Raw genomic sequence first — 17501 nt, forward strand, 5'->3', positions numbered from 1 at the left:
TTGGAGTGTTGTAGATGAGTGCATTTTACGTACCTGTGCATGTACATACATGTACATGAGTATGGGAACAAGACTACTCAAAACACACCCCAGTACACAAATGCTCCACGTGCTGACCTGTTCTTATTTTTTTTATCCTACATAAGGTGGAGCAACATTTTTGGACTTCATACATGTCCATACGAGTACAAGCAATGTACAGTGTACGTACATGATTCTTGAAGGAACGAAAATGAAACATCCCAAACATATTGCCGTTCTATCATTACTATTTCTCCCCCCCCAAAAGAAGAAAATTCGGGGAGGCATCCCTCCAATAAGCCCTTGGCCCTTTATATGGTATGTACTGGTAAATAATGACGGATACTTGTATATGCATGGAACTGTAGCCAGTAGCTACAATGTACCTGTACATTCCAATGTTTCTTGTGTGACAAGAAGAAAATAACAGCCACACTTTGCATGTACAGGTACATGTAGTCTACATGTATCACATCTCAATCCAAATCTGACACAACATCACACATACAGTTTCTGCCAAATTAAGCACCTGGACACATTCACTGACTTTCTTCCTAGTTGATGCTTGTCTAAGCACGGGACCATTTACCCGTGGTCTAACCATCCTTTTTTTATAGCTCCATGGTCTAACTCACATCTATTGTACTTCCATGAGTCTTTGACGCATGTACACACACTTGGCTACACATAATCTGCTTAACCAGAGTAATTACCGGTACATGTTCATCCCAAGAGACTGATCCTTACAATCAACCCACACGTACTTTCTACATGTACTAGTATTGTATGTGTATGGCGATAGCTTACTGTATGTACATGTAACTAGTAAGTAGGCCCTACATGTAAGCAGGTCTTTCCCATAGAGTGCAATATCATAAGACATTTCTTATAGCATTAAAAATGAAAGAAATACATACACGTACAAGGCTCCATATCAATTTGATCGTGGTCCAAGGATGTGGTATTTGTGGAGAGCATGGCTCTTCAGCAGCTGGTATTTGGTTTGTTTACATGATACACGTGACCGGGCACTTGCATCTACATGTACAATATTGTCATATCTACATGTATGCAGCTGAGGAAGGATCCACATGCTTAAATACAAGCGAAACACCAAAAACGTCTTTGTACAGAGTAGAGCTACATGTGTACATGTACGTGTATGATTTACATGTACACTGTTGGCCAACAGTGCAAAGCAGTGCCATCAAAACACGGCACCAAAAATGTCTGGAAATTTCCAGTTACACTTCCTGGTTTTGTCATCAATTCACAGAAGTTTTTATTGCAATTCTTTTAACACACATTCCTCAAAGTGACTGTTTCCCAGGATGCCAAAGTTGCAGACACAGCTCGCTGACAACAACAAGGAGTTTTACTTCCTATACTTGCAAAATGACATTCAACTCTTCAGTATGTTTTTCTTGCATGCATTGCTCTGACGGGCGGTAACAATTACATTTGTACACTTTTGCATAACCACTTTCAAAGCTTGAAATCCTGCAATTCTAAACTCACATAAAATTCCTGATTTTTTCAATTTGCAGTGAATTTAAACTTCAAGCAGGACAGAGCCGATGCACAGGAAAACTCAATTAGGGTGCATATGAAATATTGCTCCTTTTAAAATACCTACTCTCTCGTGATCGATGTCAGTGCATTTTCTATTGAAAATATCTCTTGAAATTAAACATTCATCAAATTATTGTACCTTTGGCGGGGTCCATCTAGAATAACCCATGCTGACTGATCAACTGCACCTGTGCCCGTATTAGCCACATCTAACAGAATGCTTCTGCATTCTCTTGTCCAACATCGGCCCATGCGACAAGCTTCCTTGAAGCATCCAACCAACTTAACTTCTGTTGGGGCTCTGAAATCTAAGCCCAGGGTCTCTGCAACTGGTACCACAAGCCATGGTCACCTCACTCTGGTTTACAACCAATTACGTCTCACATCCCGTACTGCAGTGACTCATGGACCTTAAAATAAATTCCCTGGTTAGCTGAAACCTTTTTAGCGGATTTGAAATCGGCCCAGATCTGGTCACTTGAATTTCCTCGCCGGGTTTTGGGGGCTGTCCACTGAGATTACTCTCAATCTCCTGACCATGTCCAACAGCGTATTTTTTAGCATGCCAAATGGGATGGCAAATTTCCCCCCCCCCCCAAAAAAAAAATTATAACCATTAGTATATGGGGGAAGTGAGTGGGGGATACAGTTACGGAGATATGGAACGGAACAAAACTGAAACGTTTGGCAAGTGACTGTGATTAGGGCTATGGGGAGTGAGTTGGTCAAAAGCCAAGCCTCCTATCCTGTCAAACAGATATGCAATGGCTGCCATTTACCCTTAAGCCTCCTCAAAATGCATCAAAATGGATGTAGAACTAGACAGGACTTGCTTTAAACTTGGCTCCATGCATTGAAGAAATAATGAGGTAAAAGCAATATCAGATTATGGAGGTTACTGGACTAGGAAATACTTTTAGCTTTATCACTGTCAAAGTTTAAATTCCAGAAAAGGAAACACACCCATTCCCCAAACGTTCCTTTGCTGCTTTCCAAGTTCAACATTTGCTCATAAAACAGTGAATAAAGCTCCCATGATCTCATTGGAACAATCCTGCAGCTCTACGTGTACCTTGTTAACCAAACCTTCAAGACACCTGCTGACTGCACACCGCAGGGGGGATAAAGACAGAAAAAGAGGGGGCACGTGTGGTAGAAAATGGGACACATGAGTTGTGAGGATTGATGCAAATCCCAAATGCCTGGCAACACATCTCACTTTGTTGAGCTTGCCACGTTGGCATCTTTAACCTTGTACGTAATTCCAGCTTCAGCCTGACCACACTGATGACGTTGTCAACCTCCTGACAACCTGACTGATTTCATCTTGCTGTAATGTTACAGTATGTGATTCACTCTCAGATGATACTGTTCACCCATACCAGCCCAACACTTCCCAAACTGTCAATGACCTTGCACGTGTCAGCAACCTCCTGCATTGGCAGGGGAAGAACCAGGGATATCCAAACAGGTGGAAATGGCTCTGTGGTGGGGTAAACACCAGTGCCATATGTACCAAGAATAATCAGGATGATAATTTACACTGTGTTGGCAGGTGCAAGGAAACTGAGTTTTATCAAGGAGCACTTCACTGACTGAAAAGGCTTAACTGTACTTGAAACCTCAACCTCTTGCTAATCTTGTAGTCCCACCTTCATGAAAGTATAGGAGACCCACAGAAGAGTACAAAACGACACTTTAACATCAAAACTTAAAATCTGTTACCTAAAATATATGTACATGTACTGGTACATGTACTGGTACCGTTACAATAAAAAGCTGTAATTCACAGATGCCTCATACATGTACAGTACGGTACATGTAGCATTTAAGAAATTGAGATGTTTGGTTTGCAGGAACAAGCGATGGTGCTACAGAGGAATATATGTGCACATGGGCATGGGCTGCACTAAGTGTATGAAACCAACTTCTGTTGGTTGGAATTTACAATAATTCACGGCAAACAGCACTAGGTACATGTACCGTAGCACTTAAATGAAATGGTCCTCTCCAGTGGAGCCTCTGTCTGCTCTGCTAGCTGGGGTACAATGTAACTTCTACACACAGCAAACAGCAGTAGGTACATGTACCGTAGCACTTAGATGAAATGGTCCTCTCCAATGGAGCCTCTGTCTGCTCTGCTGGCTGGGGTACAATGTAACTTCTACACACAGCTTATATCATACATGTACAATGCAACAACTAATTTTACATATTCCTTGCACAAAAATTCCATCAACAGTTGGCGTCATTAAAATTCTGTTCACACTGAGTTTGCACTGATCAGTCAATATGATAAGATGACCCCCACATGAGCAAAAACAGGAAAACCATGACTGCACAAATGCCACATGATGCACAGGAGCATGCAGAAGAATTTTAGTAATGTGTACACAGCACATGTGGATTCAAGGAGCAATGCAAACAGAGGTTATGAAAAGAAAATCAGGAACAGCTGATTGAAGCCAACAGACTACCCACACCCATTACAGGTTTAAAAGACCATTACTGGACCCTCTGCACACCAGGGTTCCAGCTGGCAAACTTTAAACAGTAGCCAAAGTTTTCGCTACAATTTAACAACAATTTACTTTTTAATGCTACAATTTTTCTACAATTTACTTTTTAATGTTACAATTTTGCTACAATTTACTTTTGAATGCAAAGCTAAATAAAGCTCCTGATTACCACCAGAGTTTGTAAATGTTAACCATTTGGAAACAGCAGCAACTGAAAGCTAATACCGGGTACAGGGATCTATAGGAACAGCACTGAAAGTTCCCAGAAGGGCATAAATTTGTTGTTTTCACAAGGCCTATGCCAATAAATATGTACATGTACATACATGTACTTGTGCAATTTAAAAAGAAAAAGATTGTCACCTCAGAAATTCAAGCCAAATATTATAAATGTGACCTGGTATGTTACGAGAACACAGTAAATTCAATTGTACACTGCAAAATAAAGATGAAGGTTGAATGTGAATCCACAATGGGCCATCTGACCAAATACATACATAGGAGTACTGTATGGACCGCTCAACTACATGTACATGTACATGTACATCTGCAGTACGTGTAGCTCAAATGATGGACACCATATGAACATATCCAGTAACAATGAAATACTGGCTCTCAAAAATCACTGGACTGTAATGCAGTAATCCAGTGGGTATTGCTACCCTGATCTATGGATTAAGTCCTCAGTCAACACCAGTACTCATCAGAACAACAGCCTAGTAGTGACCTCTAACAATCACAGAGATGGTCTGACCATGGTCTCACTATTAAGGTCTAGGTGGAGGGTATTTGAGGTTAACTGTTGACAGTTACTGGTACAATCCAATTAGCACCTGCCTAAGGAAGTAGTAACCTCAAGTGATTGGGAACAACAGAAGCCTACTGGGCAATTAATCCTCACTCAGGCTACACACTCACAGTCACATACAGGTGTACATGTACATGTAAGTTAACAACACCTGTTTCAAATGCATGTCCTCCTATGTACCGTATGGTACAGGTCCCAGTATATGTATACATGTACATCTTGCACTCAGAATTTCACTGCAAAAAGTTGTGTACAGTACATGGACACTTGCCATTGATACAATGTTTATTTCCTTTTGGACAACAAAGTGTATATGATCACGGTATGAATTACCTTTTTTTTTTCCTACATATGTTCACTGTGCCTTAAATACTGTACATGCAGGTATACCAGTACTTGTACACACTGTATTAAGTGTTGGAATTGTACGAGTACACTGAATCAATGAGCACTAATGCACTAAATCAAAATTAAAAATCTCAGTTTTCTACTGAGGGAAAAAAAATGGCTGTTGGCAGATGTTTCACATCTGAAATCTCATATGAATTATTAATCAACAGATCAATGTATACTGATAGTTTCATCATTCTTAATTTCTGCCAAATAGAAATGGAAAGACAGCAGCATGGTAAATATGCATACACTGTGAGGCTACTTAATCCAAACTAATGTGATGTCTGATTTCGTGGTACATGTACATGTACAATAAATCTGATGATGAAAAACTGCCTTTGTACATATCATGTCCAGGTACCCTACCGGTGCATGCAATGGTCATGCATACACTGGGTATATATGTACATGGACACACCTATGTTTGACAGGCTTAAAGAGAAATGCATGTATTTAAGATGCGCCATCCAGCAGAAATAAGTCCTGCCATCAGATCTACAAAAAGCCCTCCTCACAGACTACCAGTGTCAAACGTCAACCGGATCACACAAAATGACACACAGTAACACCACTACAGAAATAACGCCAACAAACGATACTCACGGTATCAGTAGACACAACAGTGCCCAATCTTTTCAGTAAAGGAGAATGGAGTCAACGGACCATATGGAGTTAACCTAGTCTGAGTGTTTGCCTCGTGCAGCAAATGCTCGGAGGATGGGCGGGTTTTGAAAAGGGTGTGGGTCCTTGCAGATGCACAGCGGGAGACTCAAGCGACTGGACAGGTACACGTGATTTCCTCAATAAAACATTTGTCGGAGTCTAGTGGCTTGCTAATGACAGCGTCACCACTCAGAATGTTAGCATACCATCCTCATCAGCTGCAATGTACACAAAAATTAATTCATGTACTAGCAGTTATGCAGACAGCCTCTGGCCTGCGGCTAATGAGGAATTCAATAATGTCACTAGTTGCTTCTTGTCGATATTCAATGGTCACAACAAGAGCAACGTGGGAACGAGTAGTGCTTGGTGTATTGGACATCCATTCGAGTACAGGGAAACTGAAGTGGTCAGTTTGGTATGCAAAATGCACGTCCAGTGTCCCAGGTTATAAATAGCAATATGCGATGGGAGCAGTCACTGAGGTGTTCCGTCATCAGAGCGTACTGTGCCCTCTCCATCCCATTCATATGCAAATCATACAATCAAACACGAGGGTGTGATGTTGAACCTACATGTAGGGGTGTCAAGGTGATCTGTCATGCATTTATCATAAACCCCTTTGACGCAAATGTGTGGCACAATGCACTCCAGGCGATAATCAGGTACTGGCACGACTGTACAATCTCGGCAAGTTTATTATCAATGGATCTGCACATGTATGTCCTACGGAGATATAAATACCTGTATCTGATCCTGGAATAAACACTGGACATGAAAATGGAGACTCACCCTCAAATTGCCAAAAAATAATCACGCTGAACTTGCACAATCTGAAGCTGCACAGTATAATGTTGCCATGTACATGTCCTTTTTTTAATAAAGCCCAGAGAACGTGAATTTATTTTCAGAGTAAATTACACAATACATTGTTATTCAACAACTGGGGGCAGGCCGAGAAATAAATTTATGTAAAGGCAAAGAGCATTTGAAATTGTTATACCTGTGAAAATGATGCATTCCTTTAAACACATGGTGGCAAGCATCCAACCAAGTGACAACAATTTCATGATTTATGAGCTCCAGCAAAGCAGAAATGTTGAGTCGGCAATTTTTTCTCCAAAAAACCCTGAACTACATGTACATGTATCTCCCAAATGACACGCACAGATCACAGGGCAAAAGGAAAGAGGAAACCCCCACCCACTATGGATATTATCTTGAATGTTACACAACACTTGCAATTTGCCAAAGGTTATGGACTCATATTTATCCATGCAATATTCAGATATTCAACCCTTGTAACTTTTCATTCACTTGTCAATAGTCCTGATTTTTTGCATAAATCCATACCTTGCAAATTTTAACATCCATTTGCAGGTAGAAACTCCCATACCAATTAGCATTTTTGAACAGCCAATGGAAGCTGCAATTTGCAATTACATAAAGTGAGACCAACTGAATACTTTCACAACTGTTACATGTACACGTACTGGTAAATGTGTACATTGTAGCATAAGGGTATTTCGGAAGGTTCTTGTATGCAGAGTAGCATTAGAGAAAGTTTAGGTGGAAAGTTAAGGGAAAAAAGCTGAGAACATGTATCTTCAAAGTTCATTAGGTACTGAGGTCCCAGACAATTGTAGTATAATCTTGGCAACATATTTTTACCCAGAAAAATCATCTACCTTTACATGCATCTTTAAACTCAACATACAATTGTAGCAAAATTCTATTTCAACGTTAACACTTTTTTGCATATTTTTAATGGGAGCATCCACATCTTCAAAAGATTGCAAGATTCCAAGTTGAAATGGCTTTGCAGGGTTTAGGGCAAAAATGTGGATTAATGTAACTTGCATTACTTTGACGGAAGTCTAATGAGAATGTTTGTTGTTTTGTTTTAATGGCGCTTTCAGCATCTCAGGCCATTTGCACCAATACCTATACATTTATTCATATGCTTTATTAATCAGCATCACATTACGGAGTTAGGAAGAAGGTCCAGTACTAGGAGCAGGAGGAAACTGGAGTACTCGGAGAAAACCTGCGAGAGCGAGTATGGACTGGAAACCAAATGCACTTAAAGCCTGGGCCAAGCCAGGACTCGAACCCCGGCCTCATTGGTGGAAAGCGAGGAAAGAACCACTACACCATCGCTATGACCTGCTCCCCCCAATGAGAATGTTTCAGAATGACTGTGGGTGTTGTTCGGGTCCTTCGATGTAAAATCACCAATGACAGTACACTTGTAATTAATTCACTGAAGAGAGAACCACTCCCTGTCTAGACAGAATCGACTGAACCTCAAATGGATCACTTGTGGCATTGCTATACACAGAGGACAAACCTTTAGACCACAGCCCAAACACATGTACATTGAAGGATGAAGATTCACTTTTTGTGCATCTTTAAAGTCTTCCTCAGTGTAAATGTATGACAAGTTGACAGCTGAAATCCTTTTGGAATTTACCAGTATACATACATACATACATGTAAATGTATTCAATGAAAAGTACACTTTTTTAAACATTTACAATTATCTGAGCTTTCCTGAATAAATAAGGGTGCTGTTGCTGTGATGTACATGTACCCGGTAAATCAGGGAGGTGCTGTTCAGTTGCCATGTCTCCATTTTCAAATTTTGAACCCCATATTTGTTCTTTGAAAACATTTCTGGACAAGGCTGCTCACTGGCTTATTGCCATACACTTACCTAACTATACACTGCCAGAGAAATGGAAATTTATGACATTAAAATACGAGAACAAAAACATCTAGCATTTTGCTGCACAGATCAGTGCGACATTAAGGTTAAGTGCCTAGGAAGACATCGCAGTTCTGCTCATGAATATCCAAAATGTATGACCATAAAAACAAAATTGCTCCAAAATATGGCATTAAAATAGCAAACAAACATTGAAAACAGGGTTAATTAAAAACACAATTACACTGTACGGCAGGTGCAATTTCCAGGATTGTAGTTAAAGAACTGAATTATACATGTAATTGCTCCTTTAAAGAATAGCTAGAGCTCAACTCTCAGCAAAGAGCACTGGGCCAAAAGCTGATTGACTCCTGTTCATCAGTTGGGCTCAACTCTTCTGTCAACTTTCATTCATTTTCAGCAGGGAATATGTAGGGTGGCATTTAAGTGAAGTCGGGCACATGAACAGTTAGCGGCATGGAGGAAAGCACTAGGTGTAATGCTTTTAGTTTCAATTCACTTACAAAAGAAAAGGGCACTTTGGGACTTGAACATGTTTACATGTATATTACCAGTAGATGAAAATAATCCAAGACACATTTATCACAAATCCAATCTTGCTTTAATCACAGTTTTACATGTGAAAGCAACGTGTACAATTCATACCAGTATGTCTTCACATGTACTTTAATTTTACTTTTTTTTTTTTTTTTGGTAAAACTTCTCATTTTGAGTCACTTATTAATGACATTAGTAACAGCATGATTAAATTTCCACTTTGGCATTGATTTGCTATATTATTTGTTTAATAAGCAACAACAGGTAAGCGGCCAAGCAATACGTCATTTTGTAGCTTAAAGATGGGACTGCATTCATGATGCATCTCAGAAGGAAATTGATGATTAGACAATTTAAATGTGCTTAGCAAGAATTAACAGGGCAATGGTCACAGTGGTCTACAATGTAGGTGTCTCCCCATGCACAATACATTAATGCATGTAGCTCAACTCAAGGTAAATTATAATGTCAATAAACAATTGCTTGTTGAAGGTCAAGGGTTAACAAGTTTAACACTGAGCGTATGCATGCCATTACATGCGTGCATATCATGCATACATATAGATGTTAATTTTCGGGGTGCTTTTGGGAACACATGAAATGCGCAGTGCCATGTGTGAACCAATCAGCAGAGACTCAGCTGCAGTGGGCGGAACAAAAATTCCCCAAGATTTGTTTTGGGGGGGAGGGGAGAAGTTGAGCAAATGGACTGGACTGTGCACGGGATCTGGATTCAGTGCATGAATGCCCCGCATTGGTACAGTGTACATGTAGTTACATGTATGTCACATAGTCAGTGCCGTTGCATGAAGGCCGGCAAGGACCATAAGAAACCAGTCCAGGCACTAGACTACTGTCACAGACAATAAACATATTGTTTTCGACTGGTGACCGGTTTCCCTGCAAAGGCATACATACGGTACCTGTACATGTATATGTACTTTCAGCACTTTGCCAATTTCTTCACTCAGCAGGTCATGGAAGTAACCCCTGGTTTCTGGGACTTCATTTTGCCAACACAAAGAATTTTCCAAGCAACACATTTCCTCCTTATAGGTTAACCCCACAAATTAGGCCCAGCTCTCTGAATGGTGACTTTCAAGTTCCGGTGGAATATTTCCCACTTTGGCAGCTGCCAGACCTGTGAATCATGTGGCACATCAAGATCTTCACACTGCTTGTACTGTCAAAGTAACGATGATTATAATGAACAGAAAACAGATGTAAACAGATGCACCACAGCTGCTATGATGTGTTACATGTACTGTATACATGTACACACGTTCTGTTACATAAAACAACAGTCACATGTACATGTATATTCACATAACACATACGTACACAATGTACTACATGTATATGTATATGTACATGGTAAGCCTCATGTGTACAGCAGCATCCAGGTACATGAACATGTAATCAGGGACTGCAGATATGTGATGGGAAAACAGTGAAGGTTACCCCTTTTTTTGGTGTAAATTTTAAAAAGTTACCTGTGCAAGCCCTCCGTTTACATGAACATGAATCACCATTTCACAAGAATCAACCACAAAATGAAAGCCTAATTAGCCTACACTGCTGTATTAGTCTGTAACGGGCAAGCTGGCACTGACGCACTTGTGTGTACCCACATGCACTGCATTCATCACATTTGTAACATTTGACAAGGTCAACTTATTACATTCCAACTGCAGTCAAGGATCTTCACAGTTTATTTAAAGCAAATGGCAACAAAAATGTGCTACAACTACATGTACATGTATAACTAATATGCATAGTATGTTAATAATCTTGTTATAAATATCAGCGTTCTAGCTAGAGCCATTTAAATTCGGGGTAAATTTTTGGATTGGGAAGCGTTGAGCGGAGCTCTTGAGGTTCACACCGGCAGCTGGATTGGATTTGCGCCCTCTATTGATACCGCTGTTCGGCTGGTCTTGAGCCAAGACTACGAACTCGTGCACGCTGCCTCGGGGGAGGCTACTTTATATCCCATAATTCCACATCCGGATCTTGTAACAATGCTAGCTAGACATTCTCAATGTTTTCTGACACTGGTACATTTTCAGTAATATTCAAGTTCATTTTTGGGAAAATCCGTGTGGGCGGCACAGCCAATTTGAACCCGAGAGCAGGGTGGAAATGTGCAGTACTGGGTGGTGCCACCCGGCACTGCCCATCCAGGCTAAAAAACCGATAAATATCAAGCAATCAACATTTTTTCATTCACTGCCCCCATAAATACCTGTACATGTCAAAACATTTGGCCTAAAGGGCACTGTCCCTTCAAATGCATGAGTACATGTATGCACATACAATGTACGGTACATCATACATGTGACATGTATGTAAGTGTTTGAAATATATTTCTTCCATCCCCTCCTGATTGCCTCCCCCCCAAAATGAATAGGACAGTTCATGTATTCCAAGAAAAAAGTACTACAGTCTCTTAAGCCATGGTCCATAACCATGGCAATATTAGAACAATTAAATGGGAGATTCAAAGCAGTGACGCATGTACTGCCATCACAGTTGCCAGTGGCGTGTGCCTTCATAAATTCACTGTGGGGGCGAGCAGGGGGCTGTATGTGTAGACACCGTATGCAGTGGCTCAAGCTTTGGTTATTAACCTGATCAAATTATTCATCTCCTGCTGAGAAAATTAAACCATAAAGATAAAGGACACTGTGTACCAATATGCATACTGGTAGGTGTTGTGAATGTGTCAACTCAACTGAACATGGCAACTGCCAGGATGACAAAATTTGAACACGTACTTTACTTCACAAATTATCACAGATGTTTAAACCCTGATGTCAGAAATGTCAATTACTCATTTCTTAATCAATACAACAATTGGCAAACACGTACATGTATTGGGCCAAGAAATTGATATCTTGACTCACAGAATTGGGAATCGATGAATTTACCGTACAATGTATGACAATGTGTGTTGGTGAAGAGTATGCATTCCTAACATTAGAAAGCAAACAGTGTGGTACGTGTGTTACAAGGTTTACCATGAGCATGGCCAGTAGTTATATTTTGACTGATGAGGTTGTAAGTGACAAATTACTATTGCGTACATGTATTTTGAGGGCACTTGCCCTTTCCTGCATGATTCATACTGGTACACGTGTACATGTAAATAGAGCAGTTAATGTCTTTCTCTAGAAACCTACACCCACCGACTTTCCTTGATTTCAGACAGCTTTGAAGATCCATTACATGCCATACATGTATACTAGTACATGCACTGAGCACTTGTATCATGTGCATTGTACATGTATAATTCCAAGTACTGCGATGGTACCTACAGCCCTTTCTGGATACAGTATTTGTACATGTAAATGCACAACAGCACAACTTTCAGTTGCTGAACAAGACTGTATCATAACAGTGCAATGTATTCCACTGCATGTACATGTACACTGTACATGTAATGTACCGGTACATGTACATGTAACAATGTATAGGTAACTACTAGTCAACTGGAGACATACATGTACATGTACAGTAGGCTGACGCACATACACATAGTCGTCTTTTCATCTATTTTGTGCGGACCAAAAATGCTGTGGGGGAAACATTTCTGTTCCGCAACACAGTCCCAAAATTGAAACTGTCCCCTTCACGTAGGGAAGGCCTACACAAATGTACACTACATGTAGATACTCAAAGTACATACATGTATACCAGTAGCTGTAGGTACATGTAGGGTACATTGTATATGTACGGTAGGTACATACATATGTATGCAACACTGTACTGTGTAATAACAAATGTATAAATTGAACACAATCGTAGACACTGACAAAACATTCACACAGAAGATGTAATTGTAATTGTAATTCTGTGTATTGCCCTACCTGTACAAAGTACGTGCATACATGTAGCATCAGTGAATGCACTTAGCACAATGTACTGGCACAAATGTACATATGTACTTCATGTATACCGGTACATGAACCTTGTATCACAACAAGTTCTTGAAACAAGAACAGACCAGAACACACCGGTGTACAGTTTTGCATGTAAAAACCTATTCAATAATATTACAACCACCACATGTGTACCATAAACAGTTTTGTTGCGGTATCTCGGTTTATACATGTATCTTACAGGTACAGAACTCAAGCTGGAAGTCAGTGCTACATGTACATATATTGGAATATAATTCTGATCTTAAGACAGTGTCATAATAACATTATCCCAAAGAATACATGATACACATGTACACTGATCAGTTAGCAAAATTATGAGCAATCTCAATTCAAACTTCAAGCAACTTAACAGTCGAGCCAAAATGAAACATTTTCGACGGCAAGATTGGATCTTGTAGCATGCACTTGCTACCCTGTTGTCCTTCAAAACCAGTAATTGGTGTCAGGCACACACCATCACACATGGATCTTCCCTGCTTTCAAATATACATGTACAGCCATCTCCCATCCTCATCCAGTAAACTTACAATGGTCGCATTCTCCATGTACACCCAGGACAGACTGGTAATGCAGTATCCCTTCTGGGCTGGCCTTCGACTCCACTCCATGGCCGTGCTTGTGTTGACATGGCATACTTTCCAGCAGGAATGAATTTAATAAAGTGGATCCAGCATAAAAACAGCACCGACAACGGGCAACTTCAAATGAGACAGAGGCCTGGTATCTTCAGCAATGAGAGTGTAGGGTCACTCCTAACATTGATTGATGGACTACCAATATGGATTATGGTACCAACCCAACACGCTTGTGGCAATGTGTACGTACATGTACATAACAGCACTACAAGCCCAAGTGGGCTTTATGAAATATGAATGTACCCACAATGACATTTGTGTGATGATGCAGTGTCTATGTCTGGAGAGTCCATTAGGGATAAGCTTAAACAATTACTGGTGATTAAAAGTGAACTGAAGGCAGACATTTGTTTATCTTCTCATGACAATACACCATAACTCAAATCCTACCTGTACATACATGTACTTGGTACAATTGTTGACAACTTACATGTAGTAAATTCACAGATTTGTTTTTATTCAAAGCAGCATGCATTACTGTTGTGCTGTGTGGCACAATCGGGACTGACGAGGCATGTGAACACTGAATACCAGAGTACAGTGTAAGTTTTCGACAGGATCTGAAATTTGTGACACCAATAATTTTACAAAAAATCTTTCAGAATCGTGCTGGGCATGCTATGACCAGCAGACCCCCAGGCTAAACTGTGTGTGACTACTACGCAGTCTGCGTACTGTACTTGTACATTCCGAGAATCATCAAATGAACCACAAGGAAACTGACTGGATGCTTGCATAATAATGATACAGATCAAAAAAGAAGGTGACTGGAGTGGGATGTGAACTTACAACCTTGTGAAGGTGAACAAAGTACATGTAATTGACAGGATTTGAACCACCAGTTTCCAGAACAATGTACATGTATGTACCAGCTGAGCACTCTACCGGTACCAACTGATTCTCCCTGGTAATCCGCGCCCAAACTACCGGTATTCTAAGTTAGTACAATGTAAAATTCTGATCAATCGAACTTCCCCCGGTGGTTTCATTTCAGGGGTGCCAGTCAGAAGGGAACAATGCCATGAATTTTTCTCCAAATGACTTTTTGAGCATGTTTAAACTTATCTTCGATGTATAGAAACTATTTGCAATCTTTTTGGAATTACATGTGAGCTGTAAAGTGCACTCTTTAATAAACATTCAAAATTTACCAAGTTTTTCAAAACAAGTAAGGGGCAAACAAAGGGCACTGTTCATGCCATGAAAATCCAGGTAGACATGTTCCATTGCGTTTTTTTGTGTTCAGATTTTCAACCCCAAATTTACTCTTTGAAAACATAAATAGCCAAAAGAAATGAAAATCTTTGATAGCGGAGTACAAACATCTAAGGCTTTCTGTGCACAAATTAATGCATCATCACTGACGTTCAAAAGTCAAAATCTGCAAATTCATATTGGCATAAAAAAAACTCAATGTCCCAACATACATGCATGAGTAGAGATAAAAATACCTGTAGCAGAACAAAAATTGAAAATAATGTTAACTGAAACATAAAGGTGTAATCTCAAGGATTTTACTAAAATGTTACATGGTCCCTAATAAGGTGCTGGTACCACACACCAAGTCACAAAACCAGCAACATCATCAATGTTGCAAAACTGTTCTTTAAGTGTATTGTACAAACATCATACATGAACACGTAACCCTCCCACGCAAAATTTAACGAGGGAAATGCCCGGGTTTTGTCAAATTTGTTTGGAGTATACATGCAGAACTTCACATCAATACAATTTCGAAACGAGTACACCTACTGTACATGCACTGTACAATACATGTATGTACGGTAGGATATCTTGTTCCTGGACAAAGGTGGATTGTGAATATTCAGTAGAGTGCAGACTTTCATGTACCGGTGTATTGAAAAAACTTTTACTGTATTCATTTTAAGGTGTCAGATACACCTTACAGGGTAAAACACACACAAAAGTACAGAATCGCCCCATGGGATAATGGTTAACAAGGCCATACTCATCAGCTCTTGGTATATAGCTGGTACAATCTGCAAGGGTTTCCCCTGCGTGCTGATGAGCAGGAGGTGGCTTAAAAAAATGGGACAAAATCAAAGTACAGTGTACCTGCAGCTGCCTACATAATAAAATCTGCTCTATTCCCACAGGGCCTTATAATGTATCAGCACTGTACTTTGTGACAGATTCAATTTGCCCCAAATATAGGACCTGTTCTTCTCTGCCAGTCAGAGCAATGTAACGGAGAGCAAAGATTCATGTGACACATCCTACTGGTATCTGTGGACTTCTGTGTGAGTTTGTTTCTGTATTCAACTGGGGACCTTGAACAATAGAAGACAATAAGGTCCCCCATTGACAGAGGGTCCCCGATTGACAACTGTATACAAAACATATGGGTGGTCTTCTAAAAAAGTTTAAGTTACATACAAAAGAGGAACAATAGGGGGTCCCCAGTTGCAGGCAAATACACACTTGGGTGTGTGTGTGATGTGGTCACTTCAGCTCATGAGATGGGTCACCTACATTGTACATGTTTGAATAGGAAGGAGAGTTAGCCCTGCAATGTACTCATGTACTGTTGAAGACCAAAGTTAGCATACTATTCTCAAAACTTTTTGGTGGGGGCCCGGGGAATATTGTCTTTGGACTTGAAGTTTTCTTTAAGATGACATTCGACAATATTTTGCAGACAGAAATATGTTTGTAAACACACTTTTTTCACAATGTATGAGATTTATTAATTGAGCAGAATCTCCATACAGTGATATGCACACAGACATGACAGATTTAGTGAAGTCAAAAATCATCTTTAATTGTCTTCTTGAGTGGATACAGTCATTTTAGTCTAAAAAATGCGTAGCACTAGTCAATGTAAGATGAATTAGCTTCAATTGGCCAATACTAAGTTATTAATATTATCTTGGTCCGAGACAAATGCTGGTATTTTCCGAAGGAATTTCCTAAATTTTTCTTTTTCAGGTGAGCTTCACTATTTCAGGTTTGAAAATGTATTTTTATCCCAAATCTACAATGATGCAACACTCTGTGAAAAGAGCATGGTTCGAATTGGAGTGTGTAACAAAATGGAAAAAGATTAATGTTTCACAGGTAAATTTCCACTAGGGCCACAGGTAAATTTCCACTAGGGCTCTGCACAAAATGCCTTGCTTGTTTGTCGTCCAATCCCACAATGCATCCCCAACGTCCAACAGGTAAAGGGATCATCTGCTTCATGTACTGGGTATGTTTGCTCCACTGACCTGGTGAATGCTAACTTGATACTTTGAGAGGAAGGGAACATATTCAGTGATACTGTGCCAATGAAATGTCTGAGATGGGCTAACAACCATTTCTGATTTAGAGAAGATCCATGTATTCCAGCTCTTTCAAATCTCCCCTTGTCTAGAGCATACACTGTAGGCTAAAGTCAAGAATTTTTCGCTTTGCAGAAAATCCGCGAAAATTGCGGATTTTGGGGTAGAAAGCAGAAAACGCAATTCTCTGTAAAAAAAAAATAACAAATAAATATTTTTGATAATTTCTGCACAATTAATCAAATAAATATGAACCCAAATTAGGAATGACAACTCATTGTCACTGTTTAACTCAATTTGAAAGTAACATTTGGTAGCGTTTCCCCTCCTGTTTTTCCTTTGCAATACCGCAGTATTGATTTCCTCTGGCTCCACACTGCGGAGATCGCACAGGTCC

The 17501-nt window shown here is 39.9% G+C and overlaps 1 protein-coding gene across 5 annotated transcripts in view; it reads right to left on the minus strand.

The window, feature by feature from the left end:
- The window catches only part of LOC110973162 (uncharacterized), a 74461-nt gene extending 60463 nt beyond the window's left edge, over positions 1-13998 (minus strand). Inside the window, exon 1 of one of the 5 annotated variants that reach the window (XM_087129912.1) lies at positions 13713-13998. In XM_087129912.1, coding sequence (XP_086986038.1) covers positions 13713-13793 — 81 coding nt within the window. In that variant the 5' untranslated portion in view covers positions 13794-13998. Of the gene's footprint in view, positions 1-1732; positions 1889-13712 lie in introns of those variants that run through there. The other 4 variants (XM_087129906.1, XM_022223749.2, XM_022223746.2 and 1 more) reach the window with 4 other exon arrangements.
- Positions 13999-17501: the final 3503 nt, after the last annotated feature.

The sequence above is a fragment of the Acanthaster planci genome, linkage group LG02 (assembly GCF_054643075.1).
Source record: "Acanthaster planci isolate LZ-2023a linkage group LG02, COTS_SCS, whole genome shotgun sequence".
NCBI classification, from domain to species: domain Eukaryota; kingdom Metazoa; phylum Echinodermata; class Asteroidea; order Valvatida; family Acanthasteridae; genus Acanthaster; species Acanthaster planci.